General features: G+C 47.4%; 1 protein-coding gene across 1 annotated transcript in view; it reads right to left on the bottom strand.

Moving 5' to 3' along the window:
* Nucleotides 1-1,152: 1,152 nt before the first annotated feature.
* The window catches only part of LOC307209973 (dynein axonemal intermediate chain 2-like), an 85,982-nt gene continuing 59,336 nt past the window's right edge, over nucleotides 1,153-27,798 (bottom strand). Inside the window, exons 17-32 of the mRNA XM_079965462.1 lie at nucleotides 26,758-26,894; nucleotides 20,633-20,758; nucleotides 19,150-19,344; nucleotides 17,302-17,448; nucleotides 15,977-16,099; nucleotides 14,491-14,638; nucleotides 13,347-13,521; nucleotides 12,950-13,148; nucleotides 12,480-12,750; nucleotides 10,093-10,214; nucleotides 8,524-8,678; nucleotides 8,320-8,425; nucleotides 6,443-6,539; nucleotides 4,578-4,978; nucleotides 3,021-3,180; nucleotides 1,153-2,183 (exon numbers count right to left, since the gene is read on the bottom strand). Of these exons, the coding sequence (XP_079821588.1) occupies nucleotides 2,029-2,183; nucleotides 3,021-3,180; nucleotides 4,578-4,978; nucleotides 6,443-6,539; nucleotides 8,320-8,425; nucleotides 8,524-8,678; nucleotides 10,093-10,214; nucleotides 12,480-12,750; nucleotides 12,950-13,148; nucleotides 13,347-13,521; nucleotides 14,491-14,638; nucleotides 15,977-16,099; nucleotides 17,302-17,448; nucleotides 19,150-19,344; nucleotides 20,633-20,758; nucleotides 26,758-26,894 (2,717 nt within the window). The 3' untranslated portion in view covers nucleotides 1,153-2,028. The remainder of the gene's footprint in view (nucleotides 2,184-3,020; nucleotides 3,181-4,577; nucleotides 4,979-6,442; nucleotides 6,540-8,319; nucleotides 8,426-8,523; nucleotides 8,679-10,092; nucleotides 10,215-12,479; nucleotides 12,751-12,949; nucleotides 13,149-13,346; nucleotides 13,522-14,490; nucleotides 14,639-15,976; nucleotides 16,100-17,301; nucleotides 17,449-19,149; nucleotides 19,345-20,632; nucleotides 20,759-26,757; nucleotides 26,895-27,798) is intronic.

Here is a 27,798-nt window from a genome sequence, read left to right as displayed (position 1 = left end):
GTCCCTTTACCTTTACCTCTTTGAGGTAAATTATTTGAAATAGTTCTTATTGTATATGATGCATTTGGATTTTTCTTTAGACTGCTTCAAGATCTGGTGATGGTAAGTGGGCGCTAAATGAACTTAATAAGGATAAGTGTTATGTACTAAGCTTGGCTGCCAATGGCCACTAGTCACAACAGCTATAGGATCAAAGACAGTACGTCTAAATGCCAGGGTGCTTCGACATTTAGTATGGAACTGCCATGCTTCGAGTTAGTCAATCTTTAGAGGCTCCCACATGATGCTACTAGGCAGCCTTTGTCATCTTGTATTTCCCCCGATTTTCTATCTCTTCACCTCCCTTCTATGGTTCGAAGGCTACCTCAGAGTCTGCTCCAACTGGATATCTCTCTCTCTCTCTCTCTCTCTCTCTCTCTCTCTCTCTCTCTCTCACACACACACACACACACACACACACACACACACACAGTGTGGGTCATTCTACCACCAACTGCCAAATGTGAATGATCCTGACAGGTCTTTCTTAGACGCTGATATTGAAATATAGTTGGATCTTTCTTGTGTACTGCTTTGGAAGGATTTCTATTCTGAAAAGCTATTTTAATACTAACTATGCAGAATATGGGACGCGGGTGGCGCTGTGGGTTAAACCACAGAGCCTAGGACTTGCCGATCCGAAGGTCGGCGGTTCAAATCCCTGTGACGGGGTGAGCTCCCATTGCTCGGTCCCTGCTCCTGCCAACCTAGCAGTTTGAAAGCATGTCAAAGTGCAAGTAGATAAATAGGTACCACTCTGGCAGGAAGGTAAATGGCGTTTCCGTGCAATGCTGTGGTTCACCACAAGTGGCTTAGTCATGCTGGCCACATGACCTGGAAGTTGTACACCGGCTCCCTTGGCCAATAAAGCGAGATGAGCGCCGCAACTCCAGAGTCGGCCACGACTGGACCTAATGGTCAGGGGTCCCCTTTACCTTTACTATGCAGAATATACCCAAGAGTGCATTCAAACCAATGCAGGTCTGCTGTAAGCCCATGACTGTGTGGAAGTCTTGGCCTTCAAGACTGCAGCAGACAGCAGGATATGAAGCATGTGTTTGGCAGAAACTGCAACCTGGAGTAGGCAGCAAAAAATACAGGAGGCTAAAGAGGTCTCTGGAAATGGCTTGGGGTTGGTATTGGATAACGCACGGTTCTATTTTCTTCCCCACGCTACCTTGCCACAGTTCACGGGATATACAAAAGTCAACATTTGTCAACTCCAGTGTACGCATTTTTCAAAACCAGTTGCCAGTTCTCATGAAGGAAGAGTCATAGAGTATCCAACCCAACGGGAGACTCGCCAGAAATTCTGTGTGTGATCTCAAAGGTCTGTATCATTTCTCCACGTATTCAGCGATGGTTTCTGGTTGGCGAACAGTCTTGTTGCCCCTTGTTGGAAGACAGCCAAACACATCAGGCGTTTACCATAGCTTCCCACCCACATGGTCATGACCTGAAGCTGTGTGGCTTCCAAGCGTTACCCCCTTCGTGTTCCTACACCCAGAGGGAAGTTCTGGAAAGTTTTAAAAGACTGAACTGAACTTGACTATGCAGAAATATAGCATGCACACAGCACTAACAGCAGCCCATCTCCCTATAGTGTCACCCGATTTGTGTGTTCTCCTCTAGCATAAAGGCACAACATAGCCACAAGCGCTTCCATTTAAAGCAGATATCTGTGCTTGTGGAGGAAGGAGACCTCTGGCTCCTCTCAGTTACTGTACCAGATGGATAGATGTATTTATGCCCATCCATAGAGAGATACTTATTTGAGTCTGGGGCATCCAGTCTTGGAGCTGTAAAGACTTTTGGGGCAAACTGAATCCCTGGCAGGAGCACCCACCATCAGTTGGGTGGAGTCTTCCTTTGGGTCATCCTTTCTGCAATAAGCCACCTTCCTACAATGTCTTTGGCCACTTTGCCATCCGACTGAGCGCCAGAGGCATCTCCCCGGGGCTTCTCAACCTGCTTGCGTCCCCTCAGTTCTCAGCATCGCCGGTTCCTGCCATCTTTGCAGTGAGGGTTGGTGCCATTAACTGTGATATAGTTCAGCCGTGGAGGGCGCTGGCTGGGCTGGAAGTTTTTCTTGGAGACGCCACCTTGGTTGGAGGGGACTGAGAGAGAGGAGGCCTCAGTAGGACCTAAAGGGGGGGAAGAAGAAGAAGAAGAAGAAGAGGAGGAGGAGGAGGAGGAGGAGGAGGAAAGGAAGATAACTCTGATTAAATTTCATAGGCGTTTGCATCATAACTGAACCCTAACCAGTGTTTGTCTGACACAACCAAACCACCCCTCAGTCCCTCATATTTCTTCATGACATAATTAATTACACTGACCTTTGTGTTAGTCCAATAGCCTTCAGTACAATTCTGCCATCTCTGTAACCTTCAAAACCCTTAAGCATGAGGTGGCATTTATTCTATGTAAGCTATTTCATTAATTCATTAATTCATTAATTATTTTATTTATTAGATTTATATACTGCCCTTCAACATAAGATCTCAGGGCAGTTCACACAATAAAGTACAGGATAAAACAAGTAAATTATTCAAACGAAACAGCAAAACAATAGCTCCCCCTTCCTGTGGACACATTTAAAAGGCTGTAGAATATTAATCAGCCAAAAGGCCTGGTTGCAGAGGATTTTTTCTGCCTGGCGCCAGGCAAACCTCCCCGGGGAGAGTGTTACACAAACAGGGAGCCACTACAGAGAAGACCCTGCTCTCATGTTGCCACCCTTTGGACCTCACATGGAGAAGGCAAACAAAGAATGGCCTCAGATGATGACTGCAGAGTCTGGGATGGTTTATATTACTCCAAAGTGAAAATGTGGGATCCTGCATGCACACTGGAGGACAAGATGCTTCCCTTAAGCTCTGGCACCCAAATTCCTTGCTGTGATCCATGGTTAACTTTACTACAGTGGAGGGCAGCTGTTAACAGCAGCAATACTTTACTTGCACTTGCTTAGGCGCCCCTACCTGAGGATGGCTGGGCCTGCAGAAGCCTCACTCTGGACAACTGCACGGCTGCCCTCCCAATTCCCCGGGTGTTGTGAGTCCCTCCAGCAGCCATTATCTTGTGTTCAGAACTGCTTTCCAGCGGATGACGGCGGGCAACATTGTTCTTCGGACACGGGAGCTGCAGGGGGGAGAGGCAAACACACAGACTGAGAAGGTGCTTCGTGAACAGGGGGTGCAGATCTCTTTTACCTTTCCATAATTTCTTATTAAGGAGCATTTGCAAGGGAGATATGAAGGGGGAGGAGATAAGGTCAGTCTACATAACTTTAATCCGCGCTATTCATTCTACAAAAAAACAGCTTTCTGGTTGGGAACATGGCCAGGGGGAACTGTGCCCCTTTTAACAGAAGAACCACACTTTTTCTGTGTTTTTGGTTTAGCGTTAGAATGCTAAGTTGAAAACATGCAAATTTGCCATGCACAAAATGGAGACTGGAGACATGTAAGGGGCCATTTAGCCTGGCTGGGTATTTTTTTTTAGATTGCAACCAGGCTCTGTTGGAAGGTCTCATGTGAGTCTTCCTTTTTTAAAAAAAAAGAAAAGGAAAGTTTTTATTTATACTTTTCAAGTTTATACATTTTTATCTTTTTATATCTTTTTTATATATGTGGTGGACTTGCAAGAAAGCAAAGGTATTTTGGGAAATGATACAGGAGATAAAAAGAAGAAGTTTTAAATGAGTATTTATATTTAAAAAGCATGAAGCATTTCTGTTAGGGATTAGAGGGGCAGAAATTACCCCTCCCCCCCCATCTATACGGGAGAAAGAAGAAGTTCCAATCAAAGGAGAATGGATAAGTAAGATCAGGTATCCCCAACCTGCGACCCTCCAGATGCTTTGGCCTACAGCTCCCACGATCCCTAGCTAACAGGACCAGTGGTCAGGGATGATGGGAATTGTAGTCCAAAACACCTGGAGGGCTGAAGGATGCCTGAGGATTCAATGGAGGATGCAAAAGAGGCAAAATTAAGAGACTCTCATGATGAGGGTTTTTACGGAAGAATGGGTGCCTTTTTCAGACGGTTTGAAGAAATATCACAGTAGGACAAACTCATGAGCAGGATTTGAGCTACGAGCAACAGAAGCAATCAGCTAATAATATTGTGGTTAGGATTTGATAGATACAAGAGAGGGGTGGCAGCGGAAGGGGAGAGATAACAACAACTCTGTGGGAAATGGGGCGGGACATCGGCAAAAATAAGAGAAAAGGCGAAACTGTGTACAGTGGTACCTTGGGTTAAGAACTTAATTCATTCTGGAGATCTGTTCTTAACCTGAAACTGTTCTTAACCTGAAGCACCACTTTAGCTAATGGGGCCTCCTGCTGCTGCCGCGCCGCCGGAGCACAATTTCTGTTCTCATCCTGAAGCAAAGTTCTTAACCCGAGGTACTATTTCTGGGTTAGCGGAGTCTGTAACCTGAAGTGTATGTAACCTGAGATCCCACTGTATATGTCAAAAATGTTGAAATTAACAAAACATAATTGGGTAGCTGTGAGATGCTGAGGACGTACCCTGTGGCCGGTGACCTCAAAGGACCGAGACCTTCGCTTCCTCCTCTTGGCCTCTAGCGATTCTTCCCTCTTCTCAAGCTTCTTGTTTCCCTTTTTGCTGACCCGGAGCCACGGCCCAGGGGAGCGTCTGGGGCCATTCCTTCCTGGCACAGTCTCGCCAGTGCTGCTGGACAAGTTGTCCTCGCTGACGGCGTGCTGCAGGCCTGGGCTAGCAGGCTGGCAGAGGGCTGGGGTCTCTCGGCACAGGGGGTCCTCGCTCTCGCTCAGAGAGTGGAGGGAGAGGCTGCTGTGTTCCTTGGTCGGCTCCAGCAGGTTCCTCCGGTCGTACTCCAGCACCCGGGAGCGGCGCCGGGCAGCCTTCACCACGATGCTCTTGGTGCCACTCGCTATCTCTTTGCGCTCTGCCAACGGAGGGTGCGTGCGCCAAAAAAGGATATTTTTTATTGCACTGCGCATTTTCCTCTCCCCCCCCATGCTTTTTATTAGTTTTATTACCTGATAAACAAACACATACAATAAAGTAACCAAAATAAGAAAACGACGACAACAACAACAACAGAAAAACAAGGAACAAGAAACATACATACATCCACAAATCCGTAAGTTCTTACACATGGACTTACGTCACCATATTCTTCATTCCCAATTCCTTTTCTTCTCTGACAGACTTCCATCTTCCTCAAAGCAGGTAGTTTTGTCTATTTGTTAAACTGCTTCTTTTATCATTTCATCATTTCTACAGTTTCCCACATACTATACTTATAATCCATATTATGATTTGAGAAAATTAATCAAAGCAAATCCAGGTTTTGACTTGGGGCACAGGTTTTTTTTTTTTTTTTAAGTAATCTCTATAAATTTCCCATTCCTTTTGGAACTTTTGGTTAGGCCGTCTCCTAATTTTCTCCGTCATTTTTGCCAATTCGAGATATTCAAATAATTTATCCTGCCATTCATTTTTCGTTGGTAATAAATCACTTTTCGTATTTCTAGCTATTAATATTCTTGCTGCACTTGTAGCATATAAGAATATTCTCCTTTTTTCATTTGGGATATCTGAATCTAAAATACCCAAAAGGAAAGCTTCTGGTTTCTTTATGAAGGTTTGCTTAAACATATTTTCCCCCTAACTCCTCATATATAATATGCACATTTTCCTTGGCCTAGCTTTCAGGTACCCTTGGCCAGAGTACACAAATGCAAAAACACAACAAAGAGTTGCCGTTGCAATCGCACAAAGTGGGAGAAGGGGGAAGGTGAAGGACCCGGCTGCAAACAGGGATGCCAACTTGAATAAAAATTCGGGGGGCCCAGGTAAGCCCTGCTCCATCATAAGATGCAGTGCATGCACACCATGAGCAATGCCCATTAACGGGGAGGGGGGGGAGGCCCCTTCAAATATTTCACTTGGGGGACCTTGGCCCCTAGGAGTTGGCTCTGATGAGTAGAAGAATTCCTCCAATACAAAGGAGTCGCTGGGCTCCTAAATTTTGAGGAAGCCTCCCCACACCGAGCCTGATACCGTTCAACCCGGCTGTTGCCAGTTTGCGACATAACTGAGAGTACGGAGAAGGCACAATAGGAAAACATTTACAGTGGTACCTTGGGTTACAAACACCTCGGGTTACAAACACTTTGGGTTACAGACTCTGCTAACCCGGAAGTACTACCTCGGGTTAAGAACTTTACCTCAGGATGAGAACAGAAATCGTGCTCCGGCGGTGCGGCGGCAGCGGGAGGCCCCATTAGCTAAAGTGGTGCCTCAGGTTAAGAACAGTTTCAAGTTAAGAACGGACCTCCGGAACAAATTAAGTACGTAACCAGAGGTACCACTGTAATCTTTAAAAAATCTGGGTTATAGTTACCTCCGCGTGGCAGGATGCCGTCAGAGCAGTGGTCGCTGCTGTCAGGGGAGGAATTTCGTTGGCTACTCAGGCTTACCAAACTCTCTCGAGGCACATACTGTGGAGAAGAACAGAGGCAGGGAAAGTCAAGACAGAGCAACTCACATCTCATGAACTCTGGAGCCACACATGGTTTTGTTTTTTTGCAGCCTCCCCCATCATGGCTCCACCAGTACAATTTTTCAAATATATACAGGCACCTCGTGGGGTGGTGGGGGTGTGTGGAAGCCTGCCCCATTCCATCCCTGCCCCCTTTCGGGGCCCAAAGCAAGATGTGCATCGGCAGTTGCGTGCTCATCGAACATGCACAAAATGGTTGCCGCTGAAACACCTCCTCTTTCTGTTCGGCGTGATCTTCTGTAAAGCAGCTGTGCTACGAAATTGCAGGTCTTTGCAGAACACTACCAACTACAGTCGTACCTTAGTTCTTAAATTTAATCAGTTCTGGGAGTCCATTCGACTCCCGAAAAGGTTCGGAAATAGGTGCAGCTCCCGATTCACTGCAGGAGCTTCCTGCAGCCAATTGTAAGCTGCGGAAGCCACGTTGGACGTTCGGCTTCCAAAAAATGTACTCAAACCGGAACACTCACTTCTGGGTTTGCGATGTTTGGGAGGTGATTTGTTCAACAACTAAGGCTTCCGACTACCAAGGTACCACTGTATGTAGAAATGTCTCTTGTTACAGAGGAATGCCCGTGCATTCTTGAAACGAAGGCACAAATCCTCTGCATATCAAGTCAGAGTTCTGTCCTCTCCCCCATGCTTTTTAACATCTACATGCAGCCACTGGGTGAGATCATCGGGGGTTTGGGCTGGGTGTTCATCAGTATGCATTTAAATCAGAACCAGTGAAGGCGGTGAAGGTCCTGTGTGAGTGTCTGGAGGCGGTTGGAGGATAGAAGGCAGCTAACAGATTGAGGTTGAATCCTGACAAGCCAGAAGTACTGTTCTTGGGGGACAGGGGGCGGGCTGGTGTGGAGGACTCCCTGATCCTGAATGGGGCAACTGTGCACCTGAAGGACCAGGTGCGCAGCCTGGGAGTCATTTTGGACTCACAGCTGTCCATGGAGGCGCAGGACAGTTCTGTGTCCAGGGCAGCTGTTTACCAGCTCCATCTGGTACATAGGCTGAGGCCCTATCTGTCCGCATCTGGTACATAGGCTGAGGCCCTATCTGTCCGCAGACTGTCTTGCCAGAGTGGTGAGTGCTCTGGTTCTCTCCCGCTTGGACTACTGCAATGCACTCTACGTGGGGCTACCTTTGAAGGTGACTCGGAAACTGCAATTAATCCAGAATGCGGCAGCTAGACTGGTGACTGGGAGTGGACACTGAGACCATATAACACCGATCCGGAAAGATCTTCATTGTCTTCCAGTACATTACCGAGCACAATTGGTTGGTGCTGACCTTTAAAGCCTTAAACAGCCTTGGTCCTGTATACCTGAAGGAGCGTCTCCACCCCCATCATCAAGCCTAGACACTGAGGTCCAGCACCGAGGGCCTTCTGGCGGTTCCTTCACTGCAAGAAGTGAGGTTACAGGGAACCAGGCAGAGGGCCTTCTCGGTAGTGGTGCCTGCCCTGTGGAACGCCCTCCCACCAGATGTCAAGGCAATAAACAACTATTTAACTTTTAAAAGACAACTGAAGGCAACCCTGTTTAGGGAAGTTTTTAATGTCTGATGCTGGATTGTTTTTAATATTCTGTTGGAAGCTGTCCAGAGTGGCTGGGGAAACCCAGCCAGATGGGAGTGGTAGAAATAAATTATTATTATTATTATTATTATTATTATTATTATTATTATTATTAATCACTCCCCCCACCCCTGTCGCTTCACACCTCTTGAGTGATCATGCCATTCACATGGATAGGAGGCGGTGTCACTACTGCTGAATTCTTGATCTGCCGGGCCCGAGGACTAGCCTTGAACACCTGGCTTGCTTCACTGCTGAGAAGAGAAAGAAAGATAACCTGTTCGTATCAGATCTTGAGATGGGGGCTGCACGAGATACGTTCCACAAAAAGGTAGCAAGTTAATCTTACCTGTCTGGCTCGGGGACAAGGGGTGGGAGAGTACCCCTTCGGGAATCCCTCCGTTGCGGCTGCTGGTACTCGGAGCCCAGTGTCCTTACACTCTCTTGGTCAGAGTCCAGGATACTTTCCACCGGGAGCGGGGGAAGCTTTGGCACAGAGGTGTCCTGCAGGGAAAACAGAACATGGATGCTCTGAAAGCCCTGCAGGTATAGCCAAAAGCAACTGCAACCTTGCATTCTCCACCTATATTTTGTAGCTGAAGTTGATGGCCCAAGAAGGGGCAACACCACCTGTGGCATTAAGGGGTAAAGGGGACCCCTGACCATTAGGTCCAGTCATGGCCGACTTTGGGGCTGTGGCACTCATCTCGCTTTATTGGCCGAGGGAGCCGGCGTACAGCTTCCAGGTCATGTGGCCAGCATGTCTAAGCCGCTTCTGGCGAACCACAGCAGCACGCAGAAACGCCATTTACCTTCCTGCCGGAGCAGTACCTATTTATCTACTTGCACTTTGACGTGCTTTCAAACTGCTAGGTTGGCAGGAGCAGGGACCGAGCAACGGGAGCTCACCCCGTTGTGGGAATTCGAACCGCCAACCTTCTGATCAGCAAGCCCTAGGCTCTGTGGTTTAACCTACAGTGCCACCCGTGTCCCGGTGGCATTAGGAAACAAGTTATTAGCTTTGCCGTCTCGTTGGATCAACTTTGTTTGTTTGATACACCACCCTTCATCATAAGACCTCAGGGCAGTTCACAGAAAAAAATACAGGATAAAAACAAGCAAAGAAGTAAAACGAAAGAGCAAAACAATATCCCTCCCTTCCCACAGATACAGTTAAAAGGCTGTAGTATATTAATCAGCCCAAGGCCTGGTTGAAAAGGAACTTTCTACCTGGCACCTAAAATATATATAATGAAGGTGCCAAGCGAACCTCCCTGTCAAGAGCACTCCACCAACGGGGAGCCACTACAGAGAAGGCCCTATTCTCATGTTGCCACCCTCTGGACCTCACATCGCGGAGGCACATGAAGAAGGGCCTCAGATGATGACTGCAGTCTGGGATGGTTTATATGGGAAGAGGCGGTCCTTGAGGTATTGAGGTCCTGAGCTTTTTAAGGCTTTATAGGTCAAAACCAGCACTTGGAGTTGGGCCCGGATACTAACTGGCAGCCAGTGCAGTTGGGCCGGGATTGGTGTAATATGCTCGGCCGCTTGGTTTCTCTGGGTTTTGCCTGCTAATTTATCTTTCTGATTATTTAACGCAGATGCAACAATGAGCCCAAGGATAAACACTGGGGTGAGTTTGGCTGCCTCTGATTTGGACTTGGCTGTAGGTGGTTAGGTTCAAAAAGCCTTCTGCTTCGTTGTTTAGGCTTGTGCAGAAAGCCTAGTGAGAAACAGGACTCTGGCTAGGTCTGTAGAGCCCAAAAGTTGCCTTACAAGGGCTATGCCAAGCCAGGCATTTCCTGTAGAATGGGACTCATAATAGGTCAGACAGTGTGGTCTTTATATGTGAAGGCTGGTGCCGCCAATGAGTTGTTGCTGTGGATTAGGACCGGACGTGGTGGCAGCATGGTACCTTGAGGGCCCGGGCGGCCGCTCGGTCAATGGCAGCAACACGGTCCAAGCCTCCCTCGTCCAGTTCATGCAAGTAGGCTTGATACAGTTCTTCTAGGTGGGATGGCACCGACAGCTGAGACTCTGGCAAGAAGAGAGAGGATGGGGAAAGGGTTGCACAATGGAGAATCAATGCTCCACACATGTTTCAGGTCTAGTCGGCAACAGCGACCATGACCCCTATTATAAACAGGTTAGGCAGAATCCAAATAAAGGAAGGGAAGGGAAGGGAAGGGAATGGATATTCCTTTGCGCTACAGGGACTGCGAAAACACTAATTGCCAAAAATTGGAAAAAAGAAACAATACCGGCAAAAAAAGAGTGGCAAGATAAATTATTTGATTATATTGAATTGGCTAGATTGACAGAAGCCATTAGGGTTCAGCCCAAGCAAAGATTTCAAAAAGAATGGGGAAAATATAGAGAATACCTTAAAAAACAGTGCCCTCAAATTAATATTTGGACTTGTTTCGATTAACTTCTGCAAAAAAAATTATGGTATAAAAGTTAAAAACAGAAGGAAAGTGGGGTAATAATGAACTAAGAAGGAGACAGTTTACCAAAAACGGAAAGAGAACCGTTTTGAGGATGAAGGAAGTCAATTGGAAGAAAAGAAGAATTGAAATATTTTTTATACATATATAGTTTGATCTGTGTGAGTTTCCATACGTTATTATGTTTTATTTGTATTTCTTTGTTGTTTTTTGTTTTTGTTTTTTGATTGTGTATTATTACTTTTATGTTTAGTTCTGTGTGTGTGTGTGTGTGTGTGTGTGTGTTGTAAAACAAACTTAATAAAAATCTGAAATAAAAAAAATAGAATACAAATAAATCAATGAAAATATCTAAAAAGAAACACAGCCGTATCTCCTGACACATCCCATAATTTCAAGGTTAACAGATCCACATTGTTCAGCAGTGCCGGATTAAACTCCGTGGAGGCCCTTAGGCAGTCAAAATCTTGGGCCTCGCAAATAATTTCCTAATATGTTTTTGTAATTTTCTTCCCAATATTATTTTTGATCCATTGTTGTGGGGCTCATAAGCCGGTGCATACGCTGCCCATTTGGTAATCCGGCACTGTTGTTCAGCCCTCAAATGTTTGGGTAAACTGTAAAGGTGTTTTTTTTTAACTCCTCCTGAATGATACGTAGAACAGCACTACATTATACCATGGGTTCAAAATGGTCTATGAACATAGGCAGTCTATATCAGATTGAAAGAAAGAGTGGAGAGGGAACAAAATGTGAACCCATGCTGTGCTTTAAAACATCTCAGGAACATTTCCACACTGATGTACCTTTCTCACTCACACACACACTGTCAGGGGCTAGACTGAGGAGGAATGGTGGAGGCCGCCCCCCCCTCCCTGAACCTTCCCGAGAATAGGAGGACAGTATAGATTTAGAACAGTGGTTTGCAGAAGGCCAGAGTTCAGAGGTTGCAGAAGCTGGGAAAGAGGAACAGCAGGAAGAAGGAGAAGCCACTGGCGGAGGAAGGGAGGTGCGGTGGGTGCGATCCGCCCTGGGTGACATCACCGCCCCACCCCCCTGGGATGCTCGCTGCTCGTGGCTAGCCCCACCCCTGGGTGCACAGCATGTGCACCGCTCTGGGTACCAGAGCACTTAGCTCCGCCTCTGGGAGAAGCACCAGGGGAGAGACAGCTGACAGACTCAGTGTCTCTGAAAAGCATTCCTGACACCCCCCTCTCCCAGGACCAGGCAGGGATTGAGGGTATTAGAACAGAGAACTCGGCAGCAGAAAGCTCAGATTAGCCGACATAGGAGTGATGTAGAATTGGGGAGACGCAGAGGGGTGGGACTTTACTTGGAGCAACGCCATTATATAGGGAAGAAGAAGAAGAAGAGTTTGGATTTGATATCCCACTTTATCACTACCAGAAGGAGTCTCAAAGTGGCTAACATTCTCCTTTCCCTTCCTCCCCCACAACAAACACTCTGTGAGGTGAGTGGGGCTGAGAGACTTCAAAGAAGTGTGACTAGCCCAAGGTCACCCAGCAGCTGCATGTGGAGGAGTGGGGAAGCGAACCCGGTTCCCCAGATTACGAGACTACCGTTCTTAACCACTGCACCACACTGGCTGCATTCCTTCGCCGCTCTCTGTGAATGATTGAATAAATTGCACGGTAAGAGCTTTTATCCTTTCTCTGATTCCTGGCTGACACCATGGGAGGGATCTAATTCCCTGAAGCCTTACACACACACCCCATTCTCAATTAGTGCAAAAGGTGGGAAATGTGGTTTTCTGCATGTCCTGGATCGCATGCCCTAGGAATGCAAGGTGCAGCGGATCCCCCACGTCTGCACTGAACAGCGGTTGCGGCCGTACCATGGATGATCTGCCGCTGTTCGTGGATGATGCGGTGGCAAAGGCTGCGGTGGCGCTCGAAGCGGCGCACGGTCCGCTCCTGGTGGCGGATGAGGTTGTCCTTCAGCAGGGCCCCCGACTGTATGGCCGTGTTCTCTACTTCTAGCTCGTGGACCTTGCAGAGCAGGCTCAGAACCTCTCGCTGCTCTTCGGAGCTGATGCGCCAGGGCAGAGCCTCTTCCAGCCGGTGCCCACGCTGACGGACTTCCCAGAACCGCCTCTCCAGCTCTGTCTGGCACAGGGGGGAAGTCACACGCCGGGGTCACAGGGGGCCAGCAAATGCAAGCAGAAGGGCTGCCCAAGAGACTCCTGCTGGCTGCAAACAGCTCAGCCTCAACAGATGCTGCAGTTCCCCTGCGGCCGCAACCCTGGGCCCTCATCCCTCTCTTCCCTCGGAGTGGCTATCGCTTAACTCCTTTGAGCTTCAATACCTTCTGCTTATGAAGTTTATCCTGCTCCCTCAGGAGGGCTGCAATGTGTTCCCGGGCTAACGTCACTTCCTGCGGCTCCGGCACATCCGACAGGTCGTCGCCAGTGTCGGAGTCCTTCTCGCTTTCATCTTTGCTGTAGCTCTCCTTCCTCTGCTCCTCTCGCCACTTCTGGGCCCGCCGTGCCTTTTCCTGCTCCCAGCTGTAGGGCGACGTGAGTGGGGAAAGGAGGAAGGAAGATGCATCAGGGCCCAAGCGCTGGTAAACCCGGCAGTGTTATTTTCCCACCCTTACTCAGACATGGCAGCCTAGGCTCAGAGCACAGACTCACAGAGAATTCAAAATAGGAACCCCAAAGAACGTGGGAAGGTGCCCTGCCAGCTCTCAGCTCCCTACTTACTCAGCAATGGCCAGGAGGTGGCGAGAGCTCTCAATCTGGATCTCCATGTAATTGTTCTCTAGCTCCATGAGGTGGCGCCGCACATCCATTTGTTCCCGGAAGGTGCTGATCAGCTGCTCCCTCAGCTGGTCCATCTCCTGCCTCTCAAAGGGGTTGCCCTGGAGTTGCACTTCAGCTACGATGAACAGCAGGTAGGGAAAAAGAACCAATGCAAGGAGTCTGGTCAAAATGTCAAGCAAGAAGATGCTACCAAACACCTCTATTATTTCTCCCTTCCCTCACGTTGTGCTATGAGGGCAACCAAGCTCTCCGCTGCACAACTTGATGTTGTTGTTGTTAGATACACAACAACAACAACAACAACAACAACAACAACAACAACAAATTTATTATTTGTACCTCGCCCATATGACTGGGTTGCCCCAGCCACACTGGGCAGCTTCCAGAATATATAAAAACATAATGCAACCATAAACATTAAAAACTTCCCTATGTGGGGCTTCAGGTGTCTTTTAAAGGTTATAGTTACTTGTCTCTTTGACATCTGCTGGGAGGGCATTCCACAGGGAGGGTGCCACTACCAAGAAAACCCCTCTGTCTGGTTCCCTGCAACCTCACTTCTCGCAGTGAGGGAACTGCCAGAAGGCCCTCAGAGCTGGACCTCAGTGTCCGGGCTGAATGATGAGGGTGGAGACGCTCCTTCCGGTATACTGGGCAGAGGCCGTTTTGGGCTTTAAAGGTCAGCACCAACACTTTGAATCGTGCTCGGAAACGTACTGGGAGCCAATGTAGGTCTTTCATTCCCTTGGTGTGTCCGGCCTGAATGATTGGGGTGGAGACGCTCTTTAAGGTATACAAGGACAAAGCCATTTAGGGCTTTAAAGGTCAGCACCAACACTCTCCAAAACCTTCAACACACCGCCGAGCCTATACTTTTTGGGTGATGTGTAAAAGCTGAAGGAACTGCAGCCTTTCAGCTACATTTGAGGGCCACAGGAACATCTTGCCCACCCATCCCACGGCACCTGTTCCCTTTGTACAGGTGTCACTCGGTGAGGCATGAAGCTACCACAGGCATAGGAAGGCTAGAGGCAGGAATGTTAAGTGTCCATGTCCTGGCAGAAACATCCCTCACTCTTCCTACCTTGTATACTGCGGATGTCGGACCGCATTGGGCGTGGCTCTTGCTGTTCAATCTTGCGCTGCAACCGCTGAATCTCACTACGTAGGTCGGCAATTATACTTGTGTATTGGGCGATGTGATATGAGACATTAAGAAGGTTACGCTTTACCTGCCAAGGTGGAGAGAGGGAATGAGTACTGGAAATCCATGGACACTGTGGCATCCAATTTAAGTTCTCTTAAATTGCTACATGTGGGAGGAAAACTTAAGGACATTCCACCAACATTACTACTACTACTACTAATAATAATAATAATAATAATTTATTATTTATACCCCGCCCATCTGGCTGGGCTTCCCCAGCCACTCTGGGCGGCTTCCAAAAGAATATTAAAATACTATGATACATCAAACATTAAAAGCTTCCCTAAACAGGGCTGCCTTCAGATGTCTTCTAAAAGTCTGGTAGTTGTTGTTCTCTTTGACATCTGGTGGGAGGGCGTTCCACAGGGCAGGCGCCACTACCGAGAAGGCCCTCTGCCTGGTTCCCTGTAACTTGGCTTCTCGCAGTGAGGGAACCGCCAGAAGGCCCTCAGTGCTGGGCCTCAGTGTCCGGGTAGAACGATGGGGGTGGAGATGCTCCTTCAGGTATACAGGACCGAGGCCGTTTAGGTCTTTAAAGGTCAGCACCAACACTTTGAATTGTGCTCGGAAACGTACTATTATATATTATATAAATGTTATGTGGTAGGATACTTAATGGGAAGACTGGAGACATCAGTGGTGGTGTGAAAACATACCGGTATGTAGGGAACCTTGATGAAAGTCTGGCTAATATTTTCTGAGGGGAGAACAGTTAGAAGGTTGCTAGACTGGAAATGCAGGAGACTGGTGTTTTTCTACTTTCCCCCCATTTTTCTAGGACATAAGTACAACACCATCAGATGAAACCAGTGGTCCATCTAGTCTACCAACCTGTCAATCATATAGCTGCCATGCTCTGAAAAGAGATGTCCTGTATGATATAAAACTGTCATTTCTTGGAGCAAGTCTTGTTCCCTACAATTGTGTGTCAATCTGAAAATGGTTCCAGCATTTAGGATGCTCAGGACTGGAGGACTAAAGGATTGGTTTGGCTCTGGTGGAACAACTAGAATGTCCACCCAGTGGCGTAGCGTTTTGCCCCAGGCGCAAAATTGTTAGGGGTGCAAAATTGCAACAGCTGGTGCTGCCTCAATACAGGTGCAGACTTCCATCACTGGGCTCCACTGAAAATGGATTCTCCATGCAAACCAAGAAGTGAGCGCTCCAGACAACGGAACAACTCTTCTTATCTCTGTGGCTGCGGTCCCCTGGGTGACACAGATGTCATTTCCCATTCACGCTCTGCACAGCCCCGGGCTCTGGGAACCCACACTATGCCACTGCGCCCACAAAAGAGAGAAGTTAGAAATCTAGAAAGTGAAAGAACTTTTAGAGAAAGGGTGTGGGGTCTGGGGGATCCTACCGTGGTGCGAATGCTCTTGGCACGCTCTGCATAGGTCAGGGTGCTGCGTGACTCCTCAAAGGAACTGCTGGCAGGGCTGATGTGAGCAATCATTACCGTTCGGCTGTTCCCGCCTAGTGAATCCTAGGATTAGGGAGAAAAGTTGTAGGTCTTAACATAGGAGCTGCTGAGCAGCCAGGATTCTTGACACAGAAGAGGACAAACCAGCCAGATCAGGAAGAGTAGAGGAGCAAGTGGCAGAGCCAGAAACTGGGCCCCACACTAAACCTGAGCTGGACAGCCAAGAACCTTCTAAGCCAAAGCTACCCTAGATTGGGATGCATGCACCACAGAACAGTGCCTCCAGAGCCATATCCCCCTTCCCCTGGCTCCATTGACATCAGGGGCCTCATCTCCCCAATGTCTGCTTACTAATATAAGGAATACTCAAGATGGTAGTTGAGTGAGAGGCTACAGGATGTCCAGGACAAAGGACTAACCCAGTGTTTCCCAAGCTTGTGTCTCCATCTGCTTTTTTCAACTACAATTCCCATCATCCCTGACCAATAGTCTTGCTAGCGAGGGATGATGGGAGTTGTAGTCCCAAGGCAGCCGGAGACCCAAGTTTGGGAAACACGGGACTATGCCTTTGTCTCTTAACTCTTCAGGAAGGGTACAGAGCATGATACAGGGAAGTATGACCCAAGAGGAATGAAAGGTTTCATTTGAGTTCCGAATCTTGTAAGTGCAAGTTGTTTGCTTGGAGTGATATAAAGCCTTGCAACTCCAACGTGACCTTACTTGCCATGGCACACTCGGGTGTTGATCACATGTCATGGCCTCCACTCAAGGGCAAGATTGGGCACTGTGGTCCTGTCATCCCACCCAGGCTACATTGAGGGACGTTTGGTTCCTAATATGAGAGGACTAGGGAAGGAACAAAATGTTGTGGCAAATATGAGGCTCTCAACAATACCAAACCCACCTTGAATTTCTCCATTTCCTCCCACCTCTGTCACCTTAAAAAGAAGAACACCACTGTCCCTTTGTTTCCTTGACTGCAGCCCCCAAATATGCTATGTTTTTTCCTCCCCACCCTACAGGAGACAAAAGAAAACTCTGTGGTGTGGGGCGGGGGGTAGCGAGAACCAGACTGCCGCCATTTTGTTGTTGCTGTTGTTAAGCGTAAGGACTACAATTCAATGCACATTGGCATGAAATCCTTCCCCGCAAGCCAACCTTGCCTCGTGAACGTGTGAGAGAGAACATATCATTTAATTCAGGCTATGCCCACCTTGTATGATTAGGCACCCTCCTTGCCAGCCCCACTCCGCAGGCAGACCTACCTTCAGGAGGCGAGTGAGCTTGCTATCCCGGTAATTGACATATTTGACCCCTGCCCTGTCACTGAGCGCATTGATGCAGTTGCCAAGGGCCAGCAGGGAGCGGTTGATGTGAGCACCTTCCTTCATTCGCTTCCCGCGGTTCTGCGTCTGTGGGAGAAGGAGAGTAGGAGGGACACAAGAATGGAATTGTTGTTCTGAGAAAAACCAAGCAGGGGGCCTGCTGAGACGTTTGCTTCGGCTGCAATTTTGAGAGTGGGTTGGAATCTCTTGCCCTCGTCTTTGCTGTGCTTTCTTGTGCCCTCGACTCCAGCTTTCAAGCTTCTTCCAAAGCAGCAGTCTCAAGAAGGAAAGAATGCCACTCCTCTCCTCATTTTAACTCCTTTCAAGCCCCCCTTCAGACAGGATACCCATAGTGTGTAGAGGCACCAGAATGAACTCAGTGGCCCCAGGCCCATTGCTGGCTGTACCTCTCCTCACACCGGCCTTCACAAATTTAGCAATAATAATAATAATAATAATTATTATTATTATTATTATTATTATTATTATTATTATTATTATTTATACCCCGCCCTCCCCAGGCAGAGCTGGGCTCAGGGCAGCTAAAACCAATAAAATCACAGTAAAAACGGGAAAAAGAGGGGGGGGGGACGACACCAATTTAAAATACAGGTTAAAATGCAATTTAAAATGCAGCCTCATTTCAAAGTAGCTGATAAATCAAGACCATAAGGGGAGGGAATAATAAGAGTCAGTTCGAGTCCAAACCAAAGGCCAGGCGGAACAGCTCTGTCTTGCAGGCCCTGCGGAAAGATGTCAAGTCCCGCAGGGCCCTAGTCTCTTGTGACAGAGCATTCCACCAAGTAGGGGCCAGTGCTGAAAAGGCCCTGGCTCTAGTTGAAACCAGTATAACCTCCTTGAGGCTCGGGACCTCCAGAGTATTGTTATTTGTGGACCTTAAGGTCCTCTGTGGGGCATACCAGGAGAGGCGGTCCCATAGGTACATGGGTCTTAAGGTCTTAACCGGACTTTTTAAGCATTCCCCCTTCAGAGCCTGCCTTATCAAGGTTCCCAATTGAGAGGTGGCCCATTAAGTTCATTCAGGCAAATAGAAAAAAGCCCCTTCAGCTCTTCGCACTAAACATGTGACGCTTGGGAGTGGAGCAGGCAAACCTGGCACACACACAAAGATTTGGGAGTGGGGCTGATGTGCCCATTCCTCTACACACTTTGGCCCTCACATGTTCAGGCTGAGCACCAGAGGGCTTCAATGACAATGTTAAGGAAATACGTAGCCTCCAGACAATGCTCAGGAAATACGCACCCTGTAGGCCAGTGTTTCCCAAACTCGGATCTCCAGCTGTTTTCGGACTACAAGTCCCATTATCCCTGACCTTGCTAGCTAGGGATGATGGGAGTTGTAGTCCAAAAAAGCTGGAGACCCAAGTTTGGGAAACATTGCCCTAGACCAGGGGTAGGCAACCTAAGGCCCGGGGGCTGGATGCGGCCCAATTGCCTTCTCAATCCTGCCTGTGAACGGTCTGGGAATCAGCGTGTTTTTACATGAGTAGAATGTGTCCTTTTATTTAAAATGCATCTCTGGGTTATCTGTGGGGCCTGCCTGGTGTTTTCACATGAGTAGAATGTGTGCTTTTATTTAGAATGCATCTCTGGGTTATTTGTGGGGCATAGGAATTTGTTCATATTTTTTTCCAAAATATAGTCCGGCCCACCACATGGTCTGAGGGACAGTGGACCACCCCACAGCTGAAAAAGGTTGCTGACCCCTGCCCTAGACTAACATGGTGCGCTCCTCCTGATGAGAAGCCTGACCCTTTCTACTCGTACCTGAGAGGCCCGCTCTGAGCCAGCTAAGTCGATCATGAAGAGCCGCCCCACGCGCACCTCCTGCATAATATTCTTGACGCGGCTCTTCTGGCGCACGGTCACCTGTAGCACAGCATGGGAGCGCGAGGAAGTCCGGTTGGCCGCTGTGGGCTCCTGGGTACGCTGCTTATTGCCTTTCATCAACAGCTGCATGATCTGCAGGGAAGGAAAACAGCGGAAGGCACAAAGGCATCCTTCTTAAAATGGGCAGGGAACTTGTGGCCCAATAGATCTTGGACTCCGACTCCCATCAACCCCAGCCAGTATGGCCAGTGGTCAGGGATGATGGGAACTACAGTCTAGGAACACCTGATGTTCCAAAGTTTTGCTACCTCAATGTAAAATTATCCAACAGCCATGGATATCGCTGATAGGGGCTTACTTAAACTCTGGTTGTTTAAGTAAGTAACTGGAAACAGAGAGGATTAAGGAACTGCAGATAAAAGAGCAAGTTTATTCTGGTCAAGTTTATTTTGGTCGCTGCACAAACAAAGGCCAATATTCATCTGGACGTGTCTGTAGGCATTATTTAGAAATGTACATCCTACCTCCTCCATATTGTTCCCATATCAGACTTACAAGATCCCCAACTTTTCTCATTGTGGGAGATTATTTTCATTGAAGTCATAAGACAATATCCCAGAGTTTCTCCTTTTTTCTGCTCTCTGCTCTCTCCTGAGTGGACCAGAGGTAGTAATATTTCATAGCATATCTGGAATAGGCCCCACTGAACACAGCAAGACGTTCAGGTAAACATGCCGGTCCATTCCTCAAAACCACAGCATCTGCTGTTGCCAAGAAATCATGGGCTGATCTCTTTCTCCTCTTAACCAATATCCAGGAAACAATATTGAATTTCTTGTTCCATCACTGCTAACATTTCCCCCCTCCTGCCTCAAAAAACTAAATCCAAATGCAAATAAGAATAACCTTTTCAAACTCAGCCTTAATGCTTGTCTCACCTCTTCATAAGCAGCAGAACAAACAACTGGATTGACTAATATGGTTTTACCCTCTAGCAACAAAAACACAAATACAGAATAATTAAAAAAGGGGGGGAGGGAGAGGGTCGGATTATTTGTGGGCCATTAACCAGGATGCTATGTGGGGATGCTGCACTGACAGTGTCCCTAACAACAAGGGCAAAACATGCAATCCTGGTCACAGAAGGAATGTAGAAGCTGAGATAGATATACCAATGGTCTTGTCCAAGGCTGTCCATTGTTGGCAATGTCATTCAGTACTGTAGGGCTATTCAGTATTGGGATCTTCAGTGAGAATTATCCCCAGCTTGTCGCAGTGATAGGTACACAATTATGGCAGGCTCTTTCGGAACATAAAATTCGTAACCGGGATCACTATCCTGTAAAACTGCATTTGGCAGCAGCAAAATTTATGGCTTCCTGCTCCTCCCCCGTTGTATAATTGGTTTATTCCCATTCACCTCCTTAGCGTTGATGGTAGACACTTCTGTGATGCCAGCCACTTGGATTATCCCTTTGGAATCTTCACGTAAATCCAGGTAGCCCAGGGAGGGGTTCAGCAGGTCCCGGATCATCTCATTGTAGATCTAGAGGGGGGAAGTAAGAGGGGCTGAAGGACCATTGCAAGCAGCTTAGCTATCTTTTAGCAGGTTCTAGAAGGCACCAATATGGGATGTGAGTGGCGCTGTAGGTTAAACTACAGAGCCTAGGACACAGTGGGTTAAACCACAGAGCCTAGGACTTGCCGATCAGAAGGTCGGCGGTTTGAATCCCCGCAATGGGGTGGGCTCCCGTTGCTTGGTCCCTGCTCCTGCCAACCTAGCAGTTCGAAAGCACATCAAAGTGCAAGTAGATAAATAGGTACCGCTCTGACGGGAAGGTAAACGATATTTCCGTGCGCTGCTCTGATTCGCCAGAAGCGGCTTAGTCATGCTGGCCACATGATTCGGAAGCTGTATGCCAGCTCCCTCGGCCAATAAAGTGAGATGAACGCCGTAACCCCAGAGTCGGTCACGACTGGACCTAATGCTCAGGGGTCCCTTTACCTTTACCTTTAGAAGGCACCAATATGGGGTTTGGAGACAATGGCTCACCAGAGGCTTAGTCAAGTCAGACTAAGAACATTGTAAAGCCCTCCTTGGTTGAAGCTCCAGCTTCTCAGCTAGCAAGAGATCCTTAGTGGGCACCCCTTCGTAGAAGCTGATGTGGTACAATGTGTCTGCAGGAAGCACACTATCAGGTTAACAAATGAATTGAGCTAAAACAAAATTCTCAGCATCCCACCTACAGTTCCTGAAAGTTCCTTGGGGAAATGTTCCAGTAGCCAACTGGGTTTAGAACAAGTTTTTGCCAGTGGGAACAGAAGCAAAGGGTCGCAGTGTGGAATGATAACTGTTCAGGATCTTAGCTATTCCCTTGCATTCCCCCCCCCCCACCTCACCAGTTTCTTGTGTCTCTCCTCACCATCACCACAACTGTCAATCAGCATGATATGTCCAAACTTGGTCTGTTGGGGAAGGGGATGCCCTTGTCAGCATGAAGAGGGCCGGGAGGCCAGCTGGCTTGCTCTGGCTGGGCCGTGTCCTTCCAGCGGCCCAGTGCAAAGGCCATCACCTCTGCTCTGACGTAAATCAGTGACCCAGGCTTACTCAGCCAGGGCACACTATCAGCAGATCGAACTGCGTACACAGAATAGGCGTGAGGCTTGTGGAAGCATACTACAACTACAGATTTATTAATCATAAATCAGGACAAAGAAACATGTTGTCTCTCTCTCATGTCGTCTCAGAGAGAACAGCTAAAAGCAAAAGCTATACACAAACAGAAGTTCCCAGCATACTGTGCTGGAATGTAAACGGACATGTGACACGTAACAATCCCATACCTGTTCCTTAAGGTGGATTAGAAATGTCAACAGCCCTGCCCCTTAAAGTCCCCCCCCCAAATATTTTCTGTACTTTTGCAAGCCACAGGAATTCCCCATGCCCGATGATACCTCGCTGTTGTTTGTGAGTGCTCCCAATTTGGCTTCATAAGCAAGATCATCAGAAACAGAAGGGGTGATTTGCAGTGTTGATATCTATCTATCCATGCCGTGGCCTAGACTACGATGCAAGTGTGCTGATTTATTACTTCCTTGTTCTGCCCAGAGCATCTGGCAGTATTTTCTCTTTTTGGTGCAAGAGAGGAACAAATGAACTATATACGTTGGCAAAAGAAATGTTTATTAGAACCTTCTTCCCCTTGCATGCCGCTCACAAGTAGGTAAGATGTCACTCTTGTCTCCCACAAGAGTCTGCCTATGGCTGCAGCACTGGCTATTAGAATCGGACACAAGGTCACTGAGAAGCTGGATCACAGAGCCACATTTGAGGACTGCTTCAAACTCTGCTCCCCACATTCTCTCCCCAACAGGGACCCTGGAATCATAGCTGCAATTGCTTGTTGGGCCATAGAAGGCTCCATTTGCAACGACACTCTGCCTGAATTGCTGTGTTAGCTTAAAAGCAAGCAAGGAAACAACCCTGAAAACCACTGCTGGCCATGACTCCTTGCAGATATCTCCCATCAAACCTACAGTAAATGTCAAGATTCCTGGCATTGGCCATTAATGCGTCAGGCAATCAATAAATTCAATACCAGAAGTGTCAATAAGGACTGCATTAGAGCTGTCTCTCCTGCTGGCATCCAATTTGCACTAGAAAGTTAAAGATGCAGTCTAAGACCTTATTCACATTATTGTTCTGACTATAGCCTGTAGCAAGGCAGTAGCACAGATATTTCTGCCATGTATTGAAGTCAGTTTGGATCAACATGGGGGAGATTTGGGCTAAAGGCTTTGCACAACAAACACATACAGGTGCCCCACTCAACGTGTGAAAACAAAACAAGACCCTATGGTTTCCATAGGTTAAATCTTCTGAATAAGCATTGAGAGTGAGTCTTTCAAAGCCCCTTCAGAAGGAAGAAGCCTCAGCCAAAGAAGATAAAGAAGATTGGCAAAATAAATTACTGAATTATGCAGGACAAATTATTACAAAAAAGGGTAACTGTTCAATGCATATTTTTTAAAGCTTTATGTATAGATTTTTACATTAATATAACTTTTAAAAGTCACTTGTAATAAGATGAAGAAGGTTTTAAAATTGGATTGTTAAGTATATAAGGTTTTATGGACGTGCATGAACAAGTATAGGGACGCAGGTGGCGCTGTGGGTTAAAGCCTCAGCGCCTAGGGCTTGCCGATCGAAAGGTCGGCGGTTCGAATCCCTGCGGCGGGGTGCGCTCCCGCTGCTCGGTCCCAGTGCCTGCCAACCTAGCAGTTCGAAAGCACCTCCGAGTGCAAGTAGATAAATAGGGACCGCTTACCAGCGGGAAGGTAAACGGCGTTCCGTGTGCGGCTCTGGCTCTGGCCAGAGCAGCGATGTCACGGTGGCCACGTGACCCGGAAGTGTCTCCGGACAGCGCTGGCCCCTGGCCTCTTAAGTGAGATGGGCGCACAACCCCAGAGTCTGTCAAGACTGGCCCGTACGGGCAGGGGTACCTTTACCTTTACCTTTATGAACAAGTATATTATAAAGGAACCAAGAGGGGGAGTGGAGGGAAGTTGACCAAAAAAAAATTGTGGTTTAAAAATTTGTTTATGATCCCCCCACCCTTGTTATTTTTGGAAAATAAAAAAAAGTTATTAAAAAGAGAGAGAGAGTGAGCCTTTTGAGACATGGTATACAATGAAACCTCAGTTGTCGAATGCTTTGGAAGCCGAACAATTCAAAACTCGAATGCTGACAACCCGGAAGTGAATGCTTCAGTTTTCGAACGCACCTCGGAAGTTGAATGGATTCTGAGGTGAGTTTATCCATTTTTTAAAAGGAATTTGCCGACTGACAATAGCGCCTTGGTTGTCAAACGTTTCAGAAGTCGAGCGGTCTTCCGGAACAGATTACGTTTGACAACTGAGATACCACTGTATAATGAAATTAAGAAAAAAATTCAAGTGACTTTTCCTTAAAGTTGCTATATTTCAAAAGTTGTTGAATAATAATAATAATAGTAACAACAACAACAACAATAACAATTTTGCCAAAGTTGTTGAGTTTTGTTGTTTTTGAGTTATTTTATGGAAAATTAGCAAAAATGACACTACTGAAATGTGAATTTCCCGGACATTTTGCTGATTTCTACCCAGACACTGCTTCCAACTGCAATATTCTGGATATGTCCAGGAAATTCTGGGTGTATGGCAACCCTGCTTTTCCCAAGAGGCCAGAATCCTTCCTGCTTGGGGATACTAGACAGCGAAATCCCAAAGAAAGCCTCAATGGTATTTAGGTATGTGACTACAGTGACAAGGATTCTCTTATGCTCAGAAATGGAAGGAGGAGAGAGAACAACCTCAAAGGAAGAATGGCTGATAAAAAAAATCTTGGAATACGCAGAGATGGCAAAAATGATGGCACTGATAAAAGACACAAATTTAGAATCTTTTAAAAAAGACTGAAAACCATTTCTAGTGTATATAAATAGTTATTTCCCATATGCAAAGACCACCGCAGGGTTTGAATGTAAGAAAATGGCAGAATACATTAAGAAACATGTTAGAGAGGATGAAATGAGAGAAGGCAGAACCTTAAAACGCATTTTAATTTGGGTTATAAACATTGATGCTGGGTGAGTGGGAAGTCACTAGTTTTGTTGAATCTGGAATATAACTGTTGAGTAACAAATGTAACTTTCTATATGTGAAAAGATAAAATATTCTTTTCTTTTTTTAAAAAAAGATAGAGTGAATTGATTTGAGGAACAGAGGCTACTGAGAGCTGGGTTCTTGCATAGAGGGGATGCCAGAAGCAAAGATGGGCAGATGATGGCTAATTTCCTTCGCCTTCTCTTCCCTCCTCCCCCACAACTGCCAAACCCCAGTTTTCTCTTAAAGTTGGAAAGAAGAACAAAGGGACTGCAGCGCTCATGTCCCAGTGGTGCTTTTCCAGTCTCTTAGCTTTATTGCTGGTTGTTCCAAGCTGCTAATGAGTGTCAATATTATACTAGCCTGAGTCCTGGTGTGTTGCCAAGGCGATTATCTGCACCCAGGACCTTGTGCACACCAGTCATAAAGGCGGAAGGGATGGGGGGGGAGCTGCCAGAGAAGAGTCAAGTTATGGGGTACAGGAAGGGGTAGGAACACTTGAGACAACAGCAAGATTTCAAGGCAGGTGGTGCTTCGGTTGTGAATGCAATCTTTTCCCACGCAAGGGTTTAAGGCGGAAGGCATGCGCATCATCACGACAATGTGAAAGTAAGTACAGTGGTACCTCTAGTTAAGAACTTAATTCGTTCTGGAGGTCCGTTCTTAACCTGAAACCGTTCTTAACCTGAGGTACCACTTTAGCTAATGGGGCCTCCTGCAGCCGGAGCACGATTTCTGTTCTCATTCTGAGGTAAAGTTCTTAATCCAAGGTACTATTTCTGGGTTAAAAAAGGTAAAGGGACCCCTGACCATTAGGTCCAGTCGTGACTGACTCTGGGGTTGTGGCGCTCATCTTGCTTTATTGGCCAAGGGAGCCGGCGTACACCTTCTGGGTCATGTGGCCAGCATGACTAAGCCGCTTCTGGCGAACCAGAGCAGCGCACAGAAACACCGTTTACCTTCCTGCCGGAGCGGTACCTATTTATCTACTTGCACTTTGATGTGCTTTCGAACTGCTAGGTGGGCAGGAGCTGGGATCAAACAACGGGAGCTCACCCTGCCGCGGGGATTCGAACCGCCGACCTTCTGATCGGCAAGCCCAAGGCAGTTAGTGGAGTCTATAACCTGAAGCATCTGTAACCCGAGGTACCACTCTATGCCTTTGCCACCCAGCTTCAGTGTAGCTCTGCTGCTTGTGTACATTTTGCAAGGATGTGCTTCAGCAAAATCTCCAGCTTGTTTCTTGCACGCTCCCCTGTAAGCAAGGAACAACTATGTGGCAAGCAGCTCTAACTTGGGACACACCTCAAAAACAGCTGTGTGACTCAGCACACAGGAAATGGGAAACAAAACAGCATTATCGGGCAGCAATTCCCCTCCAGTTCTGGGCCATGATGGCTAGCTCATCAAGCTTTCTGTGGGCACCTTTGGAATTTGGACAGAGCGCTATGGGCACCCCCATTCTGGCGTTGATTCCCCCCCCCATTTCCCCAAGTCTCTTCCCTCCTTGCCCTGAGCAGATAGAAAAACAGAAAATATCTGTGCACACACATATTCTTTTATTTCCCATGGAGTCTAGGTAAAAGCTGAATCACGTATGTTTAAAACTGATCTTCCTTCATTTGCATTATTTTGCGCAGCCCTCACCCAGTCCTCATCAAAATATAAATTATATTAGTGGACCATGCAGTAAAAATAAATAAATAGATATGGTCCTTGCCGGCACCATAAAAATACTGACCCAAGATCAACATAATTTTTACATAGGGTGAAAAATGTCATGGGGGAGACATTTGTGGAGACCAGGAGAAGACTTCAATGGTGCCCTTGGGCACCATGCTAACAACTCCAGAGATAGGCCGTCTTTCGCACCCACACCCTGCTTCCAAGGTGACCCACCTCCAAATAGGACATAGACACCTTGTAGTCCATGTCGTCACTGGTCTCCTCGATAGCACGGAAGAGGTCGTTGAGCGTTCGCACATAAATGCCAGGTTCATTGTCTGTGCCAAGCATGGTATAGGTCTTTCCACAGCCTGAGGGCGAGAGGAAAGTAGGGAAAGGATGAATTGGTAACATGTTTCCAGTTTAGGGCCACCCAAAGTTGGATCTCAATCTTATTAGGTTTCTTCTTGAAAGGAACACGTTTGCTCCTTAAGCTCTTTCCTTCCTAACAAAGGTCATTTTCAATATACTAAAAACCACTGGTCAAGATGAACTGTATTGACCTGCATAATAAATGGATTTCTGGGTGTCCAGCTCCTCACCTTCTGTGTTCAGAAAAGCACAGGGACAAGGCTATGGAGGCTAACATGTCTTTTATGGAACAGAGACTGGTCTTATCTGGAATGAATATGGTGTGCTGGAATTAAGATGAGAAGATAGTACAAAAAGGACTTTGCTCAAGGATGTGCAAGGGCGTTTACACTACTTTTATGTTTTGGATTTGCTCTGCTGTTAGCCAAAGGATGGTTTTCTAATGGTAACGTGGTTGTCAGGGGCTCAGGAGCAGAGGCACAGGGAAGAGAGGAGATGGAGAGCGAAGGGGAAGAATCCGAGGGGAGCGTAGGAGAAGAGGACAGTGGACCGAGGGATTCCATGAGCCTCTCCAGCGAATCGGAAGATTCACAGAAGGGGGCGCCTGTGGCCAGGGGTAGGGGGTTCCCAAGGGGAACGCCCCAGGAGCAAGGGGGCAGCAGGGACTCCCAGAGCAGTAGTTGGAAATCAGGACCAGCTTCCCCACCAGAGCAGAGTGGGGGGGAAGAGTCCCAAGGGTCGGGGCCAGTGCATTCCCCACCAGGGAGAGAAGATGAGGCAGGGCTGACCACGCCTCCATCAGAAAGTCGGACAACGGAGGGGAGGTCAGATCCGGCCAGTATCCCGGAAGAGGGAAGCAGTGACCGAAGTAGTGTAACGGTTAGGAGAAAGGTCACTGGGTTG

The sequence above is a fragment of the Podarcis cretensis genome (assembly GCF_951804945.1).
Source record: "Podarcis cretensis genome assembly, chromosome: 2".
In the NCBI taxonomy this organism is placed as follows: domain Eukaryota; kingdom Metazoa; phylum Chordata; class Lepidosauria; order Squamata; family Lacertidae; genus Podarcis; species Podarcis cretensis.
This window is presented reverse-complemented; position numbering and strand designations above follow the sequence as displayed.